The sequence below is a fragment of the Xiphophorus maculatus genome, chromosome 21, assembly GCF_002775205.1.
Source record: "Xiphophorus maculatus strain JP 163 A chromosome 21, X_maculatus-5.0-male, whole genome shotgun sequence".
NCBI lineage: Eukaryota > Metazoa > Chordata > Actinopteri > Cyprinodontiformes > Poeciliidae > Xiphophorus > Xiphophorus maculatus.
Genome location: NC_036463.1, coordinates 1459072 through 1485995, shown reverse-complemented (window position 1 = coordinate 1485995; position 26924 = coordinate 1459072). Strand labels below are relative to the sequence as shown.

Genomic DNA, 26924 nt, shown 5'->3' with positions numbered 1-26924 from the left:
CAACTAGCATTGTCCAATCAGAAGGTTAACTTTTTACGTAGTCTCAAAAATTTTGTCCCGCCAACATCTTCTAGAATTGTCCTGTATTTAGCTTCATCCATCTTCCAGATGATGGGATAAACAGTGTTCTGTAAGATGTTCAAGCTTCTAAAGTTTTGAGCAAGTTAATCTTGCTCAAAACGTTCTTCACAACCTCGTCTCTGACTTGATCTCTCCATAGTCTTATTAAACTCAACATGCTTTGGCTACTACATTCACTAGGCTGTATTTTAGGACTTGATTTTAAATTTTAGCACAGAGATTGCAAAAAGTATGTATCATTTACCTTTAACTTTGCAGTTCTACACTGCAAAGTTATAGAATTGCAACTTTGCAGTGCAGTGATTTAAAAATGGCATTTTAAAATGGCATTTTATCCCAGTCTGTTTTATAAAATGCCATTAAAATACAGTACATGCTGGTGGTAATGTGATGGGCCAATGAACTGAGTAGTGGGCCAGGGTGTACATACCCATGCTGATGTCAGTGTTTCTCAGTTCTGGTCCTCAGGGACCACTGCCCTGCATGTCTTGGGTGTGTCTTTGTTCCAAAACACCTGATTCAAATAATTGCATAACCTCTCTGCACGCCATTAAGTACTGGAGAAGCCTGTTAGAAGGGAAACTCTTAAAGCATGCGGGGCAGTGGTCCTGAGGACCGGAAATAAGAAACACTGTTCTGTGTGCATGAAGGCCTGTTCATACCTGGTCACAAGCTTCTTTACAGGGTGATAACTCAGCAGCATATTGGCAGCAGGAGGGATCTGTAGGGAAAGACACACAAAGTTAGCAGAAATGTCACCATTAGAACACTAGCATTGGTGAAGGCAATTATCTCTGAAATGTTAAATATATGTTAAAGATAGAATATGTTTAACTGGCCTCTGGTAGAAAGTCCTGCAATGGTACCCTGGTTTGCTCGCAAGATTTATTTTGTCTAGACTTTCAGATATTTAAAAATTATATATTTCATTGGGTGGCATTTAAGCATATTTTTCCCTCTTTCTTATTCCTTTGCAGCTTGCTTTGTAGAGTTGTGTTCAGCATGTTAAATGCTGTTATTAAAAGTAATAATATTTGTCACAGTATTGTTCTGCATTAGATCATATTTAACCTTTGTGAAGGTTTTTCGGTGTTCAACTAGTAATATCAACAAGGTATTATGTGGAATGTGTCAATGGCCCACCTTAAAGATTGAATCCAACATATTATTAGAACCCTGCTCCGATTTCCTCTATAAGCCCATTAAAGCTGAAGCTGCTACCCCCCACAACCCGACCCTGGATAAAGCGGATAGGATGAATGGAGCCCATTAAATAGCTTCATTAAAGATTGAAACTCAAAGTTCCAAAACTATAAAAGACATACCTTCAAGAATAATCCCACAACATCAAATTACGTTTCAAAAATATATATTTATTGTCAACAGACAAAAATTCAATAAGATAATAGAACAGCAAGCAGTTATCAACAGGTTCCAAGCCTTACCCAGCAAGTTCAACCCCGCCCCCAAATCATACACAATCTTCTCCCTTTGCCCTGTCAGCCCAGGCTTATCATTACAATGAATTTAGCCTTGATGCAGTAGTGTACAAACAAATTCACCCCTGGACCCTCCCCTGCCCCAGAAGGGGAGAATCCATATCATGCCATCATACATCAAGTAGATGAATACAGATAAGTTTCTCCACGAGATGCATTGGTTCAGATCAGTCGCAATACTTAAATTAGATGGTATTGATTGATTTAGTTACCTCTGAACTGTTCTCTGTGTGTAAAGATGAAAATATCTGCGCATCTGCACCAAGTAGCCAGGTGTTTGTATTGTAATCCACTAGAATGACAAATAGCTTTAAAATTTTTCAGTCACAATTGTTTTTAAAAAAATGGTCAAAGACAGGAAGTAGTCCGTTAACACGACCCCCTATTCTGACAACCCAACTGCCATTAGCAACTTAAATTACCAATCAGTGGTTAGTGCTCCTAGCATTCCCTAAACAATGGTCTCCAAATACATTCCTTAGAAAATTTCACCTAAATTTAAGACTTCTAAAAGACTACCAACATTTCCAAATCCAGCATGTCTCATGACAAGGGGAGAAAGCCCAAAATAATAAAAGAGAAACAATATTCTGTTCAGGTTTTCTGTGATACACAGACATTTAACTCTGTCACTTACTCACAGACTCAGTGAAATGCATACAGATAATAGATTTTTTCTATAACGTCTTATGTCCTCTTAAACACATTGCTTTACTGAAAATGCTTAATTAAAAGTTTTTCTTCATTCAGTAAAAGCATCCACAGGAAAGTGTTGTTACATTGCTAAGATATGGGGGATTTACTTTTGCATCAAATGAACAGCTGTAAATCTGCCAGTTCAGGTGACGTATTAGTGGATGTCTACAGAAAATATTTAATTTTTCTATAATATTCTTATTGAAAACTCATATCATGTCATGATTCTGAAGCTACAATACCCCAAATTACCAAAAGTCAGAAATTGAAACTGGCTGATGCAGCAGCCATCAGAGATTCTATATACAAGCATCAAACTGAGTATAAACTAATAACAGTATTTTAAAGTCTATTCTCTCAGTGGAAGGACTTTAAATCTGGGGTGATGTGTTTTATCTTCCTGGTTGTAGTCGGAACTCCAGCAGCAGCATTCTGGATCAGCTGCAGCTGGAGGATTGATTTTTTAGGCAGAGCTCTGAATACAATGTTGCAGTAATCAATGCGACTAAAGATAAATGCTAGTTTCTCTAGATCTTGCTGAGACATTAGTCCTCTATTCATGGAGATGTTCTTCAGGCGATAGAAGGCTGACTTTGTAACTGTCTTAATGTGGCTATGAAAGTTCAGGTCAGAGTTCATCACTATACCCAGGTTTTAGGCCTGATCGCTAGTTTCTAGCTCTAATAACTGAAGCTGTGCATTGACTCTAGATAGTTCCTCCTTAGGTCCAAAGATAATAACTTCATTTTGTTTGGATGGTTTCAGAGTCACCTAATGACATCATAATGTAGCGCTGTGTATCATCTGCATAGTTAATCTTATTTCCTGAGCTAGTGGGTGCAAATAGATTTTGGATTAGAGGGGTCCTAGGATTGAAATTTTGGGGTACTCCACATGGGACTTCTGTCCACTCTGATGAGAAGTTTCCTATTGAAACAAAGAAATCCCTGTTTTTTATGTAAGATTCAAGCCAACTGATTACTGAACCAGAGAGTCTGACCCAACTCTCCAGTCATTTCAGTAAAATGCCATGAACAACACTGAGGTCCAACAGAACCAGCACTGTGGTAGTCTTACCTCAAGGACCCACTTTTCTTTACAATATTGCTTTAGTTTCTTAAGGTTTGAAAACATTTATCTCTGCACAGCTTCCTCGATGTCCAACCTAGAATATACATCAAAATGAGCTGTAGACTTTGACTTGACCATTGAAAAACCTTTATTCTCTATTCCAGCCTTTAAGTTATAGATTTGCCAGTGTTTGAGATTATTGCCTTAGTAATGACCCTATTTTCTGCAAAGTTTCTGCAAAGATGGCATCACATTTGACTGGAGGACATTATGTTCTAATGAGGAATTCATGGTTAACTTGAGCTCAAAACTTTGCCCCCTAACTAAGCTTTGCCCTCTGCTAAGGTGGAAAAAATAGTCTTTTAAGATAGCTACAAATACTTTATAGGTACCGTTTTAAGATGTCAAAGTCAGTGTCAATGCTGGTGAAACAGTTTAATGCTGGACTAGATCATCATTCACTGACCACAATGTAAACATCCACGACTTATTTCACACACACACCTGCGGTTTATGCATACATCCATAGATACACACAGATGGAGCATAGACAACTCATTGGTCATAGGCCTGCAATAACAGGTAACATCATATACCCTGAAGGAAACTTCCTAATTTTACTAACATTTTTCTTAAATTAGATTTTCTTATTGAGGAATATTTACTTTTGATTACAAAAGCATAAAAGACATGGTAAAGACTATTTGCTATTGTCCATACACCTATTTGGTGATGATGTAGCCCATTAAAATAGATGTTATTTTTACTGGGTTTATGTATTTTTATAACATTTACCAATGCTGACAAAATAAAGTGTATAAGGTCAATGACAAACGTTAGCCATTGTGTAAAATTTGAAACCTCAATACAGGCCACGCCTCCAGGAAGCAACTGTTTCTCAACAGCAGAGAGCCCAGAATCTCTGAATGAAGCAAACCATCGTCCAGAGATGGATGATGAGGGACTGTTTTTTTACTAAAGATATTCTGATCAGATATTAATGTCTGTATCCGTCCCGATATTGAAAAAAAATTCTAGATCAGCTACTGGTGAAAATGTGCCTGATCCATAAGGGCCGATTCATTAAATCTAATTTAATGCTCTGAGCAAGTGTTATTGTTGGTGGCACACCACCACACAAAATGAAAGCCCCACACCTTCATAATTAAGTTTTTATTATTATTATTTATGTTAAATCACGTGAAATATGCAGCCTATTGTGCACTTATACTAGTCATAATCAGAGTTTGAAATTAATTTAAATGTCATAAAATGTTAAATTTTACTTTATTTCAAAACCAACACCAGGTACAGTAGATCGGCTAATGCCGGTCTAGCTGAGCCATTTCAAGGGAAAACCGAGAGCTGATTATTATACTGGGCTTTATCGACTTTTCACATGCTTTATTTTGGTCTTGGACAATAAGTTGCGAGTTTGAAGTAAGCACATGGCTCAAAAACATCTCCAACACATCACTCAATCCACACTGGTAACAGGAGTTACAAAAAAAGATACTTCAGTGATGACAACATCATCCACCATAAAGGTGTCGTTGGAAAGAAAACAATGCCAAGATTACTTCTATGGTTGCGGGAATTTATGTCTGGAGGAATATTTTCCAGTTTCTTGGGGTGAGTTGCATAACACAGTGTGTCACTGGCCTGGCCTGAGTCTGTGGCTAAGCTGAGTGCCAAAAGTTGGTGACGAGGTAGGGTGCGCTGCGCTGCATATCTTCAAATAAAATCTGTAACACCTTAAAATAAATGGATTATTTACATTTTGACTTACTTCGGGCTGAAAACCCGTCTCAGATATCTGTATCAGTTTCGAAGGTGAAAAAAGTTGATCCCTAGTTGTTGTTTTTTTAAAGGTTTTTTTGGCTCTAGTGGCCTTTATTTTAAAGTGGTCAGAGATGAAAGTGGGTAATGAGAGAGAGAAAAGACATGCGACAAAGGTCACCAGGCCAGGACTCAAATCTGTGACAGCAACATCCAGGACTAAGGCCTCGTTACGTGGCGCCACCACAGCATCCAGCCTACCTAGTTATTACCAGGCTACCACTTCTATAGACTTACTGTAAAAAGAGCATGAGCTCATCAAGGTTTTATAAACAATATCTGATTAACCCACTGAGATACAAAGCCGTTTTTCTGCAACAGTATAGATTGCATGTGAGCAGATCAATCTGTAGCTCTTAGTCTACCTTAGAAATTACACTCAGATTATCTTTAGCCTGCAGTGCTGATGTTAAGAGAGAGGTAAGGAATGACATGTTGATTAAATGTGTATATGTACAAAGAGCACAGAGGCTGTTACCAGACCCTGGCATTCTTCTCAACAACTGCAAACACTGGGGGTAGAATTTAATGCAAAGAGGTCAGAGTTCATTTCCTGGGTACTGATCAAGTGACATTTGGTATAAAGATCAGCTTTGTAAAATGTCATGTAAGAAATTCAGGTTTTATAGGCAGTTTCCTTCAGACACTGCTAGGTCTGGTCCTTGAAAAGAGCACAGTAGTTAGAGGAATTAGGTTGAGCTCATAAGCAGATGTGACTGGGATTCCTGCCCAACAGACCCGATCAGCATGAACTGACAGGATGTTTTATATTTAGTAACACAAACAGCAAACAATGAAACACATCTTTCTAAGAAGTTTTTAAAGTTTTTGGTTATTTTTTTCAGTTTTTGCTGTTATGTCCTACTGGGAAATTTTGGCTGTCATGTGATAAATTCTTATTTTTGAGGACTGAATTGAATCTGAGAAATTTCACTGATGTTTAACCTTATTACCAAATAATAACATAAAAAACTAAAGTGTTGGAGCTCTGCTGCCCCACATGAAGAGGAGCCTGTTGAGGTGGCTGAGTGTCTAGCTGGGACGCTTCCTGAACCTCCCTGGTGAGGTTGTTCAGGAACCTCCCACTCAGGTGAGACCTAGAGGAAGATCAGGACACACTGCATGCTAGCTGGGCTGATAATGCCAGGGTTAGGGTCTCTAACCCTGGTCCTCTGGACCCGCTATCCTGCATGTTTTTTTCCTGCTGCTGGATATCTGGTTTAAATGACTGGGTGATTAACAGGCTTCTGCAGCCATTGGAGGCATGCAGGATGCAATGGTAGAATTTGAATCAGCTGGGCTGGAGGGGGAACAAGTAGAACTTTAGAACATGCAGGATGGTGGGTCCAGGGCTGAAGACCTATGCTTTACTACATCCCAAGCAGGGCCGCCTTCATCCGTACCTCACCCAGACCTTATTAGATCTGAAGACATGCTGACCAAAAGAAAAGAAAAAGCCCCACACACATCTATCCATATTCTGTAGTATAAAAAAACAACAAAGAGGAAGAAGACAATAAGCTACAGCATGCCAGCCAGGCCAGCTGGCCCACTTCTAATACCACAACTTCATGGTCACCACTCTCGCTGTTCCAGCTCTTTTTTAGTCCACATGCAGTTCGTTCTCTCATTGACAACAGCAATGCATCATAATTTTCACTAGTCTTGTGAGTGTGTGTAATATCCCTTCCCCAGTTTGATAACATAGGTTTGTTTTGAAGCCATGTAGTAGCCACCATACTTCAGCAACCCTGAGGAAGATGAGGATAATGGGAGAAAGACAAACACAGCAGACTACGAGAGGCCCATGTACACAGAGATGGTGACTGGCTGCCAGGGCCACTTCAACCTGCTATTTCTCAAGTGGATGGACACATGAAGTGACCAGGAGTTGCCAGGAAGCTGATATCAGATAAGCAGTTACTTCAGGAGGTGTGGGGTTCCTCTGCGCCTCACTTAAAAGAGCTGCTTGAGGGAGTGGCATGGTAATGTAAATATGTAAATAAAGTTGCAATGTGTTCTAACCAATTGTAAATTTTAACTGTTTTCACAGTGAGGATGCTCAGGGTGGTCCATAGACTTCTTCAACTAAAACTATATGCTTCTCTCTTCACTTTTTTTGCATGAATCTTACTACAGTAGGTTGCCAGATCCTGTAACTGTTGCTTGCTAGATGTTTTGGATAGCAACTGCATGCTTTTAAAGGGACATTCACATCACAAGCTACTTTTTTGGGTGGAAATTATTTCTTAATTTTCTGCGGTGTGCTGTATTCATTTCATCTCATTAAGTAACATGACAGTAGGTATTTAATCCTTCTAGAGTATATTCTACAGTCTTACCTTTATTTTGACATCAAAACAATCCAAATAAATCTTGTAGATATTTTCACTTCATTCTGGAAATGTCATTTTTGATTATATTTCTCAAAAAGTGTTAGGCATTAAGGGACTAAGTTGTATTTCTGTTTTAGATGAAGCTGCTAAAAGAGCTACTGCTTCTATTAACTATTCTCTGGGAACTCCTGGACCAGCACTGCTGAGGTTTTTTAGATGTTGTCATCGCAGAAAGCCTCTCATTCTGAGTCAGGTTCAGCTGGAGGTTTCCTCTTCCAGCTTCACATCATGTATATTCAGTAAGTTAACAACTCAATACAATCAGCCACAAAAAATTACTAATTGACATAACAAACCGAAATTAAGTGAAGTGCCATAAAACTATGATCAGACTGGAATTTATGCAGCTGAATTTGAATCTGCTGAGTGCTTATATTATTAGATTGAACTGACTCTAATAATAGATTAGATTTTAGTTGGATTTCTTTGTCTTGTAATGTAAATTACAAATGTAAACCAGTAAACAATTGTTTTGAACCTGAACTATATAAATAATCAAATCTGAACTGAAAAACAGAGAAGATGGAGAAGGTTTGTAAGGAACACTCTACAGGAATACTGCTTCCAGAAAATTTAAGACAGAAAGCAGCTTAGTGTAGCTTATTAGATAAGTTGACTGATTATCACTGAGGATTTTTGGAAGTTTGCTGTTTTGCAGATGTGATTGAGAAGCTACTTTCTATCAATTCAGGAAGGGTTATGTTACCATTAGCAAAAAAAATGAAGTTCTCAATTCTGCAGAGAGAATGATTATTCATGGTGGGAAAGATTTTAAGTGGTTATTTTTCCCATTAATGCACATCCCAGCAAACTGTTCACTCTCTGGAAATGCTCCAACAACTAACAACCCCCCCCACAAACCTCACTTTTGCATGTTTAATATTGAAGCTCTTGTCACAACAAGAAGTCTAATGAAATCTGACTTGTTTGAAAGCGCTGCCAGAAGCAAACCTCTCTCTGCAAGAACAGAGAAAGGTTCTTACAGAACAGCTGCACACCGTAGATGTGAAGAGCTGGATCAGAGTGGAAGCTTTCTAGAACAGATGAGGCCAAAGTAGAAATGTTTGTAATAATAACCAGCATGTTTGAGAAGGACTAAGCAAAGTATACAAGTGCAAAGATTTTATAGAGACAGGCATAGTGTGCAGACTTCATAATCTGCACTCTTTTGGTTGAATGCAGTATTTATTTCCACTTTGGCTTTATGTTGTTTAGTTTTTATTCAAGTATATTTTTTGTAAATGGAGACTGAGAATCCCCTGGTAGGGTCACCCAAGGCAGACAGGTCCTAGGTGAGGGACCAGACAAAGCGCAGCCCGAAGACCCCAATGATGAGAAATAATGTTGGACTTTGTGTTCCCTCTCCCGGACGCGGGTCACTGGGGCCCCACTCTGGAGCCAGCCCTGGAGGGGGGGCACGATGGCGAGCGCCTGGTGGCCGGGCTTTTTCCCATGGAGCCCAGCCGGGCTTAGCCCGAAGAGGAAACATGGACCCCCCCTCCCATGGGCTCACCACCCGTGAGAGGGGCCAAAGGGGTCGGGTGCATTGTGTGATGGGTGGCGGCCAAGGGAGGGGACCCTGGCGGTCCGATCCTTGGCTGCAGAAGCTGGCTCTTGGGACGTGGAATGTCACCTCTCTAGTGGGGAAGGAGCCGGAGCTAGTGTGTGAGGTCAAGAGGTTCCGGCTAGAAATAGTTGGCCACACCTCGACGCATGGCTCTGGTTCTGGAACGAGTCTCCTTGAGAGGGGCTATACATACTTCCACTCTGGAGTTGCCCAAGGTGAGAGGCGTCGGGCAGGAGTGGGCATACTTGTTGCTCCCCATCTCGGCGCTTGTACATTGGGGTTTACCCCGGTGAACGAGAGGGTAGCCTCCCTCCACCTATGGGTGGGGGGACGGGTCCTGACTGTTGTTTGTGCTTACGAGCTGAACGACAGTTCAGATTACCCACCTTTCTTGGAGTCCTTAGAGGGGGTATGGGAGAGTACTCCTACTGGGGACTCCCTTGTTCTGCTGGGGGACTTCAACGCTCACGTGGGCAATGACAGTGAGACATGGAGGGGCGTGGTTGGGAGGAACGGCCCCCCCAATCTGAACTCAAGCGGTGTTCTGTTGTTGGACGTCTGTGCTCGTCATGGATTGTCCAATGTTCAAGCATAAGAGTGTCCATATGTGCACTTGGCACCAGGACATCCTAGGCCGCAGTTCGATGATCGACTTTGTCATCGTTTCATCGGATCTGCGGCCGTATGTCTTGGACACTTGGGTGAAGAGAGGTGCGGAGCTGTCCACTGACCACTAACTGGTGGTGAGTTGGGTCCGGCAGTGGGGGAAGAAGCCGGTCAGACCTGGCAGGCCCAAATGTGTTGTGAGGGTCTGCTGGGAACGTCTGGCTGAATCCCCTGTGAGACGGGGCTTTAACTCCCATCTCTGACAAATCTTCGAACACGTCCCGGGGGAGGTGGGGGACATGGAGTCTGAGTGGATCGTGTTCCATGCCTCCATTGTCGAGGCGGCAGATCGGAGCTGTGGCCGCAAGGTTGTCGGTGCTTGTCGTGGCTGCAACCCTCAAACCCGCTGGTGGACACCTTCGGTGAGGGTTTCCATCAGACTGAAGAAGGAGTCCTATCGGGCCTTTTTGGCCTGTGGGACTCGGGAAGCAGCTGATGGGTACCAGCAGGTGAAGCGGCATGTGGCTCAGGTGGTTGCTGAGGCAAAATCTCGGGCGTGGGAGGAGTTTGGAGAGGCCATGGAGAAAGACTTCCGTACGGCTTCAAGGCGATTCTGGTCCACCATCCGGCATCTCGGGGGGGGAAGCAGTACGGCACCAACACTGTTTATAGTGGGGATGGTGTGCTGCTGACCTCTACTCAGGACATTGTGGGCCGGTGGGCAGAATACTTCGAAGACCTCCTCAATCCCACCAACATGCCTTCCATTGAGAAAGCTGAGCCTGGGGACTCTGGGTTGGGCTCTCCAATCTTTGGGGATGAGGTCGCCGAGGTGGTTTGAAAAGCTCCTCGGTGGCAAGGCCCCGGGGGTGGATGAGATCCGCCCCGAGTTCCTTAAGGCTCTGGATGTTGTAGGGTTGTGCTGGCTAACGTGACTCTGCAATATCGCATTGACATTGGGGGCAGTTCCCCTGGGGTGGTGGTCCCCCTGTTCAAAAAGGGAGACCGGAGGGTGTGCTCCAATTATAGAGGGGTCACACTCTTACGCCTCCCTAGCAAGGTCTATTCAGGGCTTCCTGGAGAGGAGGGTCCGTCGGATAGTCGAACCTCAGATTCAGGAAGAGCAGTGTGGTTTTCGTCCTGGTCGTGGAACACTGGACCAGCTCTACACCCTCGGCTGGGTCCTGGAGGGTGCATGTGAGTTCGCCCAACCAGTCTACATGTGTTTTGTGGACTTGGAGAAGGCGTTCGACCGTGTCCCTTGGGGAGCCCTGTGGGGGGTTCTCCGGGAGTATGGGGTACCGGGCCCTTTGATACAGGCTGTCAGGTCCCTGTATGACCGGTGTCAGAGTCTGGTCCGCATTGCTGGCAGTAAGTCGGGCTCGTTTCCGGTGAGAGTTGGACTCCACCAGGGCTGCCCTTTGTCACCGATTCTGTTCATCACTTTCATGGACAGAATTTCTAGGCGCAGCCAAGGCGTTGAGGGGATCCGATTTGGTGGCCTTGGGATCTCATCTCTGCTTTTTGCAGATGATGTGGTCCTTTTGGCTTCATCGGGTCGTGATCTGCAGCTCTCGCTGGAGCGGTTTGCAGCCGAGTGTGAAGCGGCCGTGATGAGGATCAGTGCCTCGACATCCGAGGCCATGGTCTTGAGCCGGAAAAGGGTAGAGTGCCTTCTCCGGGTCAGGGGGGTTGTCCTGCCCCAAGTGGAGGAGTTCAAGTATCTCGGGATCTTGTTCACGAATGGGGGAAGAAGGGAGCGGGAGATCGACAGGCGGATTGGCGCAGCGTCTGCCGTCAAGCGGGCGCTGTACCGGTCTGTCGTGGTGAAGAGAGAGCTGAGCCAAAAAGCGAAGCTCTCGATTTACCGGTCGATCTACGTTCCCACCCTCATCTATGGTCATGAGCTTTGGGTCATGACCGAAAGAACGAGATTGCAGATACAAGTGGCCGAAATGGGTTTTCTCCGTAGGGTGGCTGGGCTCTCCCTTAGAGATAGGGTGAGAAGCTCAGTCATCCGGGAGGGACTCAAGTAGAGCTGCTGCTCCTTCACATCGAGAGGAGTCAGTTGAGGTGGCTCGGGCATCTGGTCAGGATGCCTCCTGGACGCCTCCCTGGTGAGGTGTTCCGGGCACGTCCCACCGGGAGGAGGCCCCGGGGAAGACCCAGGACACGCTGGAGGGACTGTGTCTCTCGGCTGGCCTGGGAACGCCTCGGGATTCCCCCGGAAGAGCTGGAAGAAGTGGCCGGGAAGAGGGAAGTCTGGGCCTCCCTTCTGAAGCTGCTACCCCCGCAACCCGACCCTGGATAAGCAGAAGAAGATGGATGGATGGATGGATGAATGGATGAATGGATGGATGGATGGATGGATGGATGGAGACTGAGAATCCATTTTATTTTTGTTTTTGGTTGTTTTGTTTAGTTTATCAGTTCTCGTGTTAAGTGTTCTTTTGAAAATAAATTGTATCTATCTTTGGCAGGAAATCGAATGCATTATTACGTCATTTCCATTAAATCAGTGCGAAAAGGTCTTCAAACAATATTATTGTTTATCGCAATAATTTTTGAGACAATTAATTGCACACGCAAATTTGTTATCGTGACAGGCCTACGTGTAACAGCACATGCATCGATTCATTCATGTTGAATCAGTCAGTAACAATAAGCCAACAGAGTTTTACGCCAATTCTATTTATTTTACATTTAAGGTAACAAAGTCTTAGAATATTTACTGGAAGAACAGTTTAGATGTGTCTTTGAGACTAAAGTTTGTCATAATATTAATTTTGTGTCATTTATGGCAACCTGGAACTTTAAACTAAAGTGTTTGAGTCTAAAATTGGCTGTAGGAAACAATGCGTCATTTCACTTCAAACAATAATGGACAGTGTATGCTTACAATGTGTATCATGGACATATACAGTGATGTCCAGATTGTGTTGAGGCTTGTGTATTGGGTTTATCGGTGCTTCCAGCTATTGAGGCTTGTGTTAAAACAGAGAGACGTGACATTTGAAGCTTATTGTTTTTGGTGAGATGTCCTATGAAAATCATGATTGTTTTTGTCTCAATGGCTGGAGACAGGGACACACACAGGAGAAAACAGGAACACTGACTGCAAAATATCACTGCCCAAGAGGCTCCTCTTGTCAGAACAGTGTTGGCCTAAAACTTCCCTCTCAGTTTCAGTCACTCAGCAGTGGTCAGCACTGAAATGAAAGCCTTTTGGAAAACCCTTCCAGTTATCCTGATCTGAAGGTGTTAATGAACCTGTGCAGAAAAGTTGTTCATAGGATCAGGAAGCCTGATAGTGGGTGCAGAACAGCCTCTTTATGGGATGATGTGTGTGATCGCTGATTTATCATTAAGGTAAGCAGGTGGTTATGTTATTGTCGGCCTGCTTAAGGGAAATAAAAGTAGCATGTGCACATTATTGATGATTTTGTTCAATGGAGCAAGGACTCTTTCCTCAAACTAAACAAAAGAGACAATCGATTTTAGGAGGCACAAAGTCACTTTAATCAAAGGTCAAGCATTTAGAGAGGTCAAGCTTACAAATATCTTGGGACAGTCATAGATGATAACTAAACTTTTAACCAAGTGTTGTGTTCCAGTTCCCGTGGAAATGTTTCCTTCCTAATGTGAGGCTGTGCTATGAGGAGACTTCTGATTGAATGTGACTGATCTTTAAGTAACAGCCCATCGGTCAAAGTGCCAATGGCACAATGAAAGTCAGCCTTTCAGGATGAAACAAATTACTTCTACTCATATGACATTTAGATACATGATATTTTTGGTTCTACTTGTGAAAGACAATGTGAAGATCAAAATATTACGCTGTTATTGTGAAATATTTAAGAAAACAAAATTTGGGAATTTGACTGCTAGTGAGTTCAAGATTTGCTCCACCCAGCTGTAGCCCAAACCCTCAGCTGTGTATTCCACACTTTAATCGTGTGCTCACCACACTATAATTAAGTTTGTGGGACTCTGGGCCCGTCTGCTCACAGTGGACATGGAGAGCTAAGAGCTGCTGCTCTCTCCCTCCTCATCCCCTTCTGCTCTGCACAGCCAAATAGGTTCCAGATGCATTCTCTCCCTGCTAGCCTCAAGAAGCCGACTGCGCCATGAAAGGAACTAAAAACAAAACGCTCTACACAAGTCCTCCATAGGCTAAATGTGTGGAATTTCAGCATAAAATGGAGGGAAAATGGGATAATGTGCTTCTACTTTCTAAAGAAAAAAAGTGCTCATATTTTCTTATGGAAAATAATCTAGAGAAAATATATTTTTTGCTTCTTTATGAGTAATAAAAAGGCTCTTAGAGACAATATGCAGCACAAATGAAGATCTAAGAGTTTTGCTTCTTTCATGTCTGGGACAGATGTGTGAGGGAGAAAAAAACACAGGCTGAACAAAGTGATACTTAATCAGAGCAAATCCACATCCTGCGCCCATGTGCACTGAACTTCAAAGACCGCCCGACCAGTGTTAGAGCAGTTTTTAACACTGCACAGGCCCGCTGGATAGAACGTCAGTGAGAGAGGCGGTGGAACACAAAGGAAGCTGTCAGCAGCTGGACGTCTCCTGAAGAGACGCATGGACAAACAAAAATGGCTCAAAAATCCAACAATAGAGAACAACCGAGCAACTCCAGGCTGACTCTGCCAACAAACAAGTGAAAACCAAATCATCAGCTGTTGTTTTACTGCCCTCTTGGTAGGCACATCTGTTTGGTTTACTTAGATAGCATGCCTAATGAATTCATTAGCACACAGAAAAGCTATTCTCTTTGCTTTCTGACTTCAAAACCTAGATTTCACTGAATGTCTGGGCTCCAGTTCTTTTCCTTAAAAAGAATAAAATAAAATAAAATTTTGAAAAACCAGCATTCTTTTTCCTACAATATGTTGAGCTTCTGAGAATTTCTGCTGGTCATTTGAAAGAAACTTACCCAAACCACACCAGGGGTTCAGTGCTTGGTTCAACAAGCTGTCTGAAAATTAGGAGAAATAATTTACAAACAGCCAAATAGTGAAAGTGTGCTTCCAAGTAAGAAAATGACCAGTATCAAGTAATGCCAATGTTGTAAAAGGTTAGCTGCAATCTGATTACATTTTTAAAGCTTTCTGCTGTCCTTGCGGTGGGCCTCAGGGCTCCCATCTCCTCCAGATCTGCTCACACCTGCTACTTAACATTTACATAGAGAAACTTTTTACAAATGAGATTATTATAGTATTAAATATCTTGTGGCCCATATGTAGTGAGCACATGCTCAATAACATAAAGATTCCATGAGAATGTTATGAATAATATTTTAATTTCAGGATTTAACTTCAGTGTTTGAAAAGAATGCAAACTTAATGTTTGTTCATTTCAAGACAAAATATTCTGTCACTGTTTTAGTGATGACAGTTATTCTACAGTAACAATAAACATGACCATTTTTATCAAAAATAAAAGATTATTGCAAGTCAATTGACTGACATCTTTTACAATCCCTAACAGACATATCATTTGTCAAAGATTGTGTGTCAAATATTTCAATCTACAACTTTAATTCTGGACATAAGCCTTTTTTTAGGCTGCCTCTGAGATGTGTTTCTTGGTATGACTGAACAACTCTTAGATTTCTACAGATTAAATTTATTGTTTTTACATAAAATGCACTAGAAAAATTGCTGAGAATTTTATTTAGATTTTGATTCAGAAACGCTCAAATGCAGTTGTGGTTCTTTAAGAAGTTACGGAATGGCCCTTTACTAATGCTGCGGGTCGGATGGTAACTTAATGCCCATTTTTCAATTTAATCGCGTTTCCGGACTGCTTTTACTGAGACTCCGCATCTAATCTAACCTCCAAGCATTCACACACTGCAACACAGACTTCTATTGGAATTGTTTGCTCCTTTATCCCTTCAAATTCAGTGTTGCTTCTCTGGAGCGGAATGCAGACCTAATAACGGTCTGAGCTCTACAAAAACACTGTCAGTAGCGCTGAAAGAGAGCAGAGAGGCCCCTTTACTTTCACTCCTAGTTACAAACTATAAAAAGTTACAAACACGGTTACACGTTTTTCCCGAAAGTTGTTTTGCCAATTATCCAGTCTAAGTACCAGACAATGTGGTGGGCGGTGCGTACGCAGTGGAACGTAACCCTACGTCACTTAAAGAGCTATTTCACCGTTTCCCACAAATCTTAACATTTAATCAGCTCTGGAAAACGCAGTAATACTGAGAACATTAAAATCTTTGGTGAATTATCCACTGATTACAAGCTCTTTAAGACACCGTTTGTGATTCCTCCAGCCTTCATTCTATTTGTGAAAACACAAAAGAGCTACATTTATAATTTTGACGCATGTCAATGCTTAAATTAGACAAACCTTTCAAAATGAGAATAAAGGTTTTTGTATTTTTTAGAGTTTTTGAAGGAAAGCTTTTTTTCAAAGATCATCAGGAGTTAGAATGTGTTTTAGATAAAGTTAAGCAAATATTCTATATGTAAATTAAGATTTTTGTTGAATCACAAACTGAATAAAGGCTCTACAAAGCAATATGTATATTTAAGAATATCTGTGCTGGAGAATATTTCTGTTCAAGTTTGGCTTATTACAATACAACTTTTATGATGACCTCCTGAAAAGCAGACGGAAGTCTCCGTTAATATCACCCTAATTATAGATCCCCAAATCATAACGTGTATTAATCCACGAGAGACAAGAGTCCAAATGTTCTTTAAAGATAGATAAATACGGAAGCGCAGAATCCGAAGCTGTGAATCAGATGCCAACTTCAGCGTCTTTAACCTCAAACTTAAATCAAAAAAGATTTACAGTAAATTCCAACTATAACTGCACAGCTCACCAAGGCCCATAGCGGCATTAAACGGTAAGGTCACAAACGGAGTTTTGGTTGGCTTTAGGAAAGGAAATATAGCTACCACTGGACTAACAAACCAGTCCGAAGCAGTGAAGCAGTCATGTTTCTCTAAGCAGACCCTGAAAAGACTAAACAGAACCAGTGGATGAAGTTCGGGAAGTTTCAGATCGAAATCAGGGGCAGACTCACCCTGAGCTCGCAGCAGCTGACAGTATAAGTTGACGGCGAGGAGAAAGATGCTTATCGGGAAACACACACGCATCTTATTAAAATCCCAAAGAACATCGTGAAGAAGAAGAGCCAGGAAAAAGTTGCGGTGCTGTAACATGCCACTTCTTGGATCCCCGTTAACTCTCTCTTTATTTCCACTGCCCTCTATACAGGCAGGGAGCGAACAGAGCATGCGCGGAACGGAGAAGTGGCCGGTTTCAGGAGATTAGAACTGGATCCGAAAAACAATCCAGTTCGAAACAAAACTGGCATAATCGGTGTGATTCCCCCCCAATGCTAAATAAATAGTTCTTCTGCTTTGTTTTAAATTTTATCCTTGCAAGCTGGAGTAAAAAGCCACTCAGGAAAGCTTCACAGCATAAAGTCCAGTCTTTATCTCTACTTCCAGTTGTTTTTAACACGTTTCAGGATTTATGTAGTTCCACACACTCCTCAGAGGTAAACCAACACTTTCAAAATAGTAAAATTTTTAACTCTCTGCTAGAGAAGTAAAATTAGCACTGAGATAATGGAAAACAAAAAATAACTACTTCATTAGTGTTAGTTTAGCACAATCAAGTGTTGGATTTGAAAAAAAGTAACTTCCTGATTTTTGTTATACTTATGATGACCAATAATTACTACAAGCAAATCAATTTTAAATATTTATTTTATTCTATTTTGAAGCTGGGGTTCCAACAGTGTGAATGATGGGTCAATGTACAATCAGTTATTTAACTCCACAAATATATATCAATATTAATATCAAATAGCTCATTAAATTGAAGTGCAGGAACTTGAACAAGATGCCTTTCATCACTTTGAGCAACTCTGAAAAATGAAAATGATAATCAAAAGTATCAGCAAAAAGTTGTTTATTCAAAGCAAAATTAGTGTCAACTACAGGTACAGTATGTTACTTATTAAATGCAAAACCCTGGCATTTGATCTTGCATTGCACTACAAACAAATCCAGCTCTATAGTCAATATTATCAACTCTAATATATGTAGTTGAATAAATAACTTATGACAAAATCATCTGCAGGCCATCTGTTACGACTGGCTCAAGGTCATAACAATAACGGGAGACCATGCAGGGATTAAAGTGCATAAAAAGAAATATTTATTAACACAAACAACAATGGATTGAGGATGTCAGTATCAGTGGTGTAATGCAAATGCTTGGATGTGGTGTATGAGTGCATATGGAGTTGTTGAAGTGCAAAAACAAAGACAAACTCAAATGTGCAAAAGGAGGGGAGCTGAGGCCTGGCAACAAAACACCGCAAGCATCAAGGCAGAGTGGACGCCGATGGCGACCCAGAAGGTGGAGACAGCCAGGTTTAAATGCTCTGTGCTCCAAATGAATAAAATCAGCAGCACCTGTAAAGGGGAGGAGCACAAAGACAGACAACAAGACACCTGCAACCCAGCCCATAAGGCCCAGGGCCGTAACACCATGACTGACATCTTCACCGATAAGGGAAAATTATTTGAGAAGCTCCTGCTCCGTCTGTTTAATGGCTATTGTTACCCAGTAATGAGATTTCCAGAATTTTTATACTGTTTATCGGAGGCTCCAGAATAGCATTAAACCATAACTGTGAACATCTTCTACATGAAACAGGATATCAAATATCCTGTTTCATGATAAATTTTCATCAAAACTGAGTTAAATTTAGGAGATAAGTTTCTAAGAACAAAATAAAGAGAGCTAAATTTGTGACTTCCACGATTAAAGCTCAGGTTTTTTCTGCTTCAAAGTCATCATAGAATATTTAAATCTGAGAAGTTAAAATAGGAAATGTATGTTTTCTATTTTGAATTTTCATCAGGATTCTTGCAGCAGCATTTTGGATCATCTGGAGGCCTATAGCTTTACTATGTGGACCTCATGATAGTAAAGAATTACAGTAGTCCAGCTTTGAAGTTCACTTCTGAAAGTGACTGAAAAACAGAAGTGACTTGTTTTTCAATGTCACTTCTGGACAATATATTTCTAATCTTGGCAATATTCCAGAGATGAAAAATGAAAGTCCTAGAAACTTGTTGAATATAACATTTAAATTGCATATCCTGGTCAAAAGTAACGCAGATATTCTTCACTTTATGTTGGACGCCAATTTAATGCCATCCAGATCAAGTGATTAACTGAGCAGTTTTTTTATTTAAGAGGTTCTGGTCCAAAAACAACAACTTCTGTCTTGTCAGAATTTAAAGGAAGAAAGTTGAAGTTGAAGGCTAACAATTAAAGTTTGATTTAACTTCATAGGATAGAATTTTGATTCTGATGAACATTATAGTTCATCAGAATCAAAATTCTGATACAATACAAAAATATTCTTCACATTTTTGTGCATAAGCAATTTTGTGCATTGACCAATCATTACCATATTGATAACACAGTCTCATGATTGTGACCCAAGGTTTTATGAAAGGTCAATTACGTCACAATGATGAAATGATGAAGTGCGTCTCAGTTCAAAGCCTCCTCCAATGTAAAATGCAGCCCACAAATTCCTCTTGCTTTCAATTACGGGTCTAGTGTATCCTTCTCAACCCACCTGATGAAGAGGAAGACGCAGCAGGAGAGAAGCTTTAAATATAAGTATATTAAAATCTAAAGCTTAAATTGGTTGTGTTGTTAGAATTGTTGTTTGCATAGACATGTGTTTTAATTTTATCTTTATAAAAAATCATCCCTCAGCAACAAGCATGCATGGTGGTTCTGTCCTTCTTTAGACATTATGTACAGCTAAATTTGATAATTGCAAATTTTTTTATCCATGTTTCGGGCCCCTATTCCTGGGTAACCCCTGGAGAATGGTCGTACCCCGGACGGGTGCGGGTCTTGTGTAAACACACACCCTGGCCGTTCGGTGTACTGGTTCTTAGACAGTTTACCCACGTTTCAGGCATCTTTTCCTGTATAACATTTTGACATTTACCCTGCACATTTCCCAATTATAAAGTATGACAATTGGCACATATCAGCATTTGCAACTTATTAACACGGTGAGCCTTGTTAATAGGTTTAATGGTCGTCTACATTAAACAAGCAAAGAAAAATTGAAATATGACCTTGGACAGGGATTCTAATTTTATCAGGCAGAATTTCATCTAGTTTATTTGCCAGCTGTATCACAGTTTGCAGGCTCTATGATTTGATTTCAACTTAGACTGCCAGACAAAGATTTTTTTTTTCCAAGCTTGCATAATGTCACCATTTCAATGCAACATAATGTTTCCAGATGGATTAGGAAATGCTGATAGAACTGAACAGCTGCGTTTGACCAATGTACAATTTGTAGACCACAGAACCTCAGTAGTTGGTTTATTGTGGTGTTGGAGCGTTGAACTCAGTAGTCAACACAGAACCCCATTCACAATGCTACATTCTGGTTTGGTAATATATATTTATTACATAATCAGTATGGCTGTATTTTGGTATTAACTAGTTATTTATGTTAAACATACTTCACAAAATAAAACTTTTCATTTCTGGCCTTCTTAGGTTTAATAGAAAGAATATCTTTTTGAGATGTAAGAGATCAAACAAGCACTTGGAATGGACGTAGCACCTCTAATCCAGCAGGGAGACGGTCCATGTCTCTCTGCCAGCCTGTGCCATCAATCGACGGGTGCTACCAGCTTCCATCACTTTTATTAGATTTTCTGGCTTTAGCTCAAAGATGCCCCAAATATTCAGTAACCACAGAACCCCTGCAGGTGTACAGGAGGATGCCGGCTGACTGTAGGACGATACGGAGGCATTTCTACATAACCAGTCATTAACAGTCTCTTACTTGAGGGTGTACATGCTGTGTGTTGGTTTTTTGCTAAACATGTGCTGTTATTGCTGTGCCATGCAACTCCTCTGTCATAACATGACATCCATTATCTTTCACACATCATTAATGTTGTCTCTATTTTCAACAAAAATTAATAAAAATATATCTTTGTTGTAGTACAGGCAATTGAAAATAAATGCATTTTTACTATGGCGAGGTCAGCGTCACATTTCAGTGTGGCATGTTGTAGCACTACGTTGTAGTCTGTTGTTCCTGATCATCACAAAAGCAACAAGAATAAAAACTAGTCAACATTCTTCACATACATTTTATTTATTGTTTCACAAACTTCATCAAAACACAGAGGAGAAATCCACAGTGAATAGTCCCTGCATATTTCTTCATGGAGAACCCAGTTAGCTCTAAAAACCACAACAGGGACTATTCACGCATTTTAGCAACATCAACAAGCACTGCTTGAGATTTAAAAGCTGCACTTCTAACAACTAAGCATTACAAACATAAAATGTATAGCAAATCTTTTTGAGACAGACAACTGTAAAGTCCAATAAGGATTTTGCTTGTCAGAGGAGCTGGAAACATCAAGAATTAATAAGACAGATTTTTCTTTCAGCAAGTTTCCTTCCTCCTTTCTTGGAAATGCAGTAGAAAAGTTACAATGGGAAAAAACAAGTATTTTTTTAATGGGTCCCAAATATCCCCAAAAAACTGGAGTTGCAGTTAAGATATTTGGAATTCTCCTAATTATTCAAATGAATTTAAGGAACAGTGATCAGCAGGACATGCCCAGATTGGAGCATATACCATAGAAGCTGATATAAAATGCCTCATAATTCCTTGTTATCTACATCTTGCACTCTGCTCCCAGACTTGGGTTTCTACTGTTCCCACAAGTACAGTACAGACACAACCTTCTGATTTCTTATATGTATAACCAGCTCCAAGTTTGGACTTGGGCATTGACACCCTCTGAACCTTTGATTTATATTTTCAAACAAAGTCTCTAGATTGTCCTGACTTACCCTGAGCTTCATGTTTTTTCTCTCACTATCTACTCTTCCACTGACTGTGTCTGCTATTATTGCTCCAGGTTTATGTGCATTTCTCAGTCCATTATTCCCACTAATGCACAACCTGATGTTTTCGTATTTATCTGTGTCTTTGCCGTATCAGTTCACATATTATGTTTCTCATGAGTCCTGGTTTGTTGGAGCTGTTGCCATGGGAGCATCCTTTGCTCACTCTGATAAGGAAGTTAAATTGTTGGAATCTGGGATTTTCCTTAAGTAGGAAACAGACAACTTGAATATACAGTAGATATATAAAACTGAATTGCATTTAAATTGAAGTAATCTATGTTTGTTTCATCTTGAAGGTAACTTGTTTAAAGTGCTTGAAAGTGATCTTTATCATAAATTTGTGCTTTTTAGATAAACTAAACAGAATTGTTCTGCATAAATAATTATCTTTTTAAAATGTTAAATATAGTTAAGTAACTATAAGATCTGTTCCATAGATTTTCAATTCTCCGAACTTTTGCACTGTTTCTTATGTCTGCCCAACTGAAGCATTGTACAAAAAATACAGATAATTTACAGTGAGAAACATAATGTAGCATTTCTTTTATCAAGACACAAAGTGACACCAAAATATGTTTCTAAAACTGAGCTTAGTAAGAATAAATCTACATTACATTTAAATACATTCAGGAATCTGTGTAAAAGCCACCAAATGTTTCCAGCCTGATTCTAGATTAGTGGTAAAATATAGCTGAGGGGGGGAAAAGGCAGTTTCAACTCTGTCAGCTCAGTCATGGGGAAAGCTAAGTAACATGCAGAGTGGAGAACAACCATATCCCACCATTACTAGAAGTAGAGCTTTGGTATACACCTGTAACAGTCCCGCAGGGCATTCGGAAGGAAATTGAACTCACACTGCTTCAGTTCATTGAGTTCTGGACTTTGACTAGATCAGAGATCTCCATCTCCAGTCCTCAGGAACAACTTGCCCTGCAACCTTTCAATAATTCTCTACACCAACATAGCTGAATCAAATGATTGAATGACTTATTTAGCATGTTATCAAGTTTGGCAAAGATCTGGTAATTAGTCATTCATTTAATTTAGTTATTTTGGAGCAGGGTAACATCGCAAATCTGCAGGACACTAACTTTCAAGTACTAGGGTTGTACTAGGTAGATCCCTGGACCAGACAGATTATTGCAACACCTTGATTTTGTTTATTTAGATATCAGCAGTGATTTTGCAGCTTGTGGATCATTGGTCTGTTTATGATCAAAATTTTGACTGCTGGACAGAATGCCTCAACTGTTTGAAATATTGACCTTATTTGTAAATAAGAAACATTATTGACCTTATTTGTAAATAAGGTCAATAAAAGATGATGATGTACTGTATTGTAAGACAATACAGAATGTTTCCATGTTGAGATTTTTTATCTCATCATAGGGATCAAGAACTCTTTCAGGACAGATTTATGTTATTTACATCAAATATTCTAATTACATTCAGTTTGTGCTTTTTGTTTTGTTTTAATGTTTCTGGCTTTAATCTTTTCAAGTTTATTGACAATCAGCAGGCAAAAAATAACAGAGGTCACATTGGGATATGCTGAAATGTATTGCATTACACGAAAGCAGAGCACCCTTGTCCTTTTTAAAGTGACTCGTCTTGACATCATGAGTCCAAGTCCGCATAGCAGTGTTTTCTTCATATTATTTGAAAGGAAAGTGCATGTTTGGAATGTCTGCCAGTCTGAATATCATCACTTTAATAAGAGCTGATGTTGTTTATAAGCAGAAGCTGAAACCAGCAGCTTTCCCATCTATGACTGCTGATTCACAGAGGAGAAAGAGAACTAACTCTAACTCACTAACATCCCATAAATTTAGGTTTCACTTTTTAAAAGCATTGGTTTCTTTTTAGCCAAGTAATTTTCAAGTCTTGGACAGTGACTCTTTAAATCATATTTATTTGTTGTTAAGTCCAAGCAGAAAGGCTGTACCACAGAAACTGATTGGCAGATTACAATGAACTGAAATCAAAGACAAGCTGGAGAGGCATATGGGTATGATGTGACTGAAACCTGCAACAGGCTCAGTGGTGTGTAAGTCTCATGTTAGACCACAGGGTGGCGCCTCCTTCCTATTTCATGTAATAATTCTGTGTAAGCACTGGAGTCACGTTGCTCAAAGAGAAGATCAGAACTTATTGATTATAATATGCACCCACTACCCACAATGCATCCTGAGACACTGGTGGAGGTGCAAGCTATGGCAAACATAACATGGCTGAAATAGAACTGCGCACTGTAGCTATTAATAAAGTTAGACAAGGTTTTTAATGAACAGGACATTAGTCATGTGGGATGGTGACCTGGAAGAAGCCTGGTGGACACACAAATCATTATTTATGAGAGGATATGATGGAAAATCCCATTTTTACAACTATCTAGGGATGCTTGATTATTGACGATATCATTTGGGCATAATTTACCTGTAGGATATTCCAAAATAACAGCGGCTCTATGTCAGCTCATAGACATGCAGTGCCTACAGTTACGTTCCACTAATTTGGGCTTTTTATATGGAAATGTAACAGTGGACCACAGACACTGTAAAAGATTACAGTGTTTAGTTTGTCTGACTGGGTCATTCACAGTGGGATGAAAGGCTTGAGATGCAGTCTGATAAAACTGATGAACAACAATGCTCTGCTGTGTGTTTCCACTTCCAACATCATGGTATTAAGTGGAAAAAATTATCCAAAAGTCAAAGTCCCTGATAAGTACTTTGATCTATTGTTGGCACGTGTTGCTCTGTCATGCTGTTTATATATAATATATATACAGAAGCTCACTGCCTGGTGCTAGCTCTCTATCGATGCACCACACTGTTCACTGTTCAGACTCCTTCAACTTCCAGAAAGTATCAACTAAATGCTTTATGAGATACAGACCTCACTAAAGCTACACAGAATTTTTCATTCTTTTTATTTAGTTATTTGTTTACTGTTTAATTTGTGTTTTTGATGTTGTAAAGTGTTCTTGGGTGTTTTGAAAGGAGCTGACAAATAAAATGCATTATTATTATTGTTATTGTTATTATTATTATTATTATTAGTTTCATGCTTAGTTAAAATAAATTGTGTAAGGCAAATCACCACTGTTAAGCAACATGTCACCCGGATAACAGTGTTAGACACATTGGTATAAAACAACTTGGAAAGTGGAACCATGCTTCATCTCAGTTGCTAACTGGCTTTGGTCTGAAAGTAAAATTTGTATATTGATTAAATAATTACAAATATTTTTTTCTGTTTAAATGCAGCAGGATATTACAATAATCTAATCAGTTTATAGTTCATAAATATAATTAACATAGGAAACTTTCTGGCGCTTTTGACACTTCTGCTCTTAACTGTCATAGAGGATGAAAAGAAGGTTCTCAGGTTTTTTTTCTAACCATCCGACAGTGTTGACAAAACATGGGACAAATAGTAAATATAGCCATAAAAAAATCACCATTGTTTTTCTTTCTTCTCATTTGATTTAAGATTTTTTTTTTTTTATCAAATCAAAATGTTGCCCTCCTGACTAAAGAGAAGCAATCTAGTGGGTGCTTAACCATCACAAAATAACATAATTTATTGTGGCCTGTACGTGTTGAAGAAATTATACTCTCCAAAATGTTTAGAATTTGTTTGTTACCCCTTTATTTTGTAAACTGAATATTAGTTGGAAATAATTAGATTTTTGTGCTCAAGTAATTTAATAAATGATTTTAGTCCTCTTTCCACCTCTGTTGATTCAGAAGTTATTGGAAAATGCTAGAACTGTCATTTTAAATGAAAATAATGTACAAGCTTTAACCAAAACCTTGTTTTTCTAACGCATTTAATATAGTGCACAAAACTGGTGCTGAAATTAAAAAGGGACCTTTCCTGACATTCTCACTGTTTTTCCACAGCGTCACAAAAGCAGAGCTTAGGTTATGTCACAACATGAAACAAATAACGATAATAAATGCATCTAACTTGAATGAAAATATCAACCGTTGCACCTCCAATGGCAAAATTGCAACTTGTTCCACATCAGTTGTTTTTTGTAAACTCGCCTGCCTCCCAGCGCTGAGCCATGGCGCTCTTCCGTCTTCCTCCGGTATAAGCCTCAGGAAACTGAAAGGCAGGTAAAGATTTCCTTCTGTTATTACACAGTTATTACTATCATCTGTCTGTTCTCTCCAATTATTTGACTTCCAGCCATCCCACACATGGAAATCAGCAAAAGCCGTCTGTTGGAAAGCACTACGGTCAGCTATGTGTTTTGTTTTTTTCTGTGACTGAAACATTTGGATGACTGTTCCTCTGCTGTTAGAAGGATCACCACTGATGTTGATCTCCTCATGCAGTATTTGCATTGATCTCAGCTACTGTTGTTTTTTGAGAACATTCAGGGTCAGCACTCTTAGTCACAGGATTTTGGTCATTTTATTAAGAAAATAACTTAGCCGATATTTGATTCTGCATTGAGTACATTATTTTCCCTTTATCACAGAATACTGCATAACTTTAGGTGAAGGTTGGGTGACATCCATTCTTCCCATCATCACGTCTTCCTCACACCATTGTATCTTGTTTGGGTTACAGGCTGCTGAGACAGGCTTATGATAAGTTTTTCCTCAGCATGTTTTTTAATGTGTTTCAAGAGTGTCAGATATGATGCACAGGTTCTTCTTATAGTTTTTCACTGCTTCAACATCACCAATCTACATGTTTAAAAAAATAAGTAAAGCATGACCATAATAAACTGAAAACTTTCAAATAGGAAGGTGTTGTCATGTGTTTTTTTTTTTTTTTTTTTTTTTACCAGTTAAACAAATTAAATCAACTTTCATGCATCTGGCATGAGTCTTTTTTAGAAGCTTTTCTTCTCTTTGATCAGTATGATCACACAAGCATTAAGGAGAATAGCCCTAACTTTAGATTAATGTGAAGTTGTTCATCTTACAGCTAGTAAACAGAGATGACAAAGACTGAATCTGAGTAGAATCAGAATCAGTGTAGCTAAAAGAGAGAGAAGAAGGATGGTTTTCTTTCTTGGAAACTCACCCTGTGATCACAGGATAAGGCAGAGCGATCCATCCTGTGGGTTGCTTTCATTGGAGATGATGGGGAGGACTTGCATTTAACTGGTACAATACCTATTAATGAGATTGAATTATAAATAAACATATAAAATGTTGTGAG

The 26924-nt window shown here is 39.9% G+C and overlaps 2 protein-coding genes across 3 annotated transcripts in view; both read right to left on the bottom strand.

Moving 5' to 3' along the window:
* Positions 1–17017, bottom strand: part of reck (reversion inducing cysteine rich protein with kazal motifs) — a 65342-nt gene extending 48325 nt beyond the window's left edge. Inside the window, exons 1-2 of the mRNA XM_014474509.2 lie at positions 16825–17017; positions 744–802 (exon numbers count right to left, since the gene is read on the bottom strand). Coding sequence (XP_014329995.1) covers positions 744–802; positions 16825–16963 — 198 coding nt within the window. The 5' untranslated portion in view covers positions 16964–17017. The remainder of the gene's footprint in view (positions 1–743; positions 803–16824) is intronic.
* Positions 17018–25235: 8218 nt separating this feature from the next.
* The window catches only part of palmd (palmdelphin), a 33610-nt gene continuing 31921 nt past the window's right edge, over positions 25236–26924 (bottom strand). For both annotated transcript variants that reach the window (XM_023326092.1, XM_023326093.1), the window contains 2 exons: positions 26787–26878; positions 25236–25853 (listed from right to left, as the gene is read on the bottom strand). In XM_023326092.1, the coding sequence (XP_023181860.1) occupies positions 25770–25853; positions 26787–26878 (176 nt within the window). In that variant the 3' untranslated portion in view covers positions 25236–25769. The remainder of the gene's footprint in view (positions 25854–26786; positions 26879–26924) is intronic.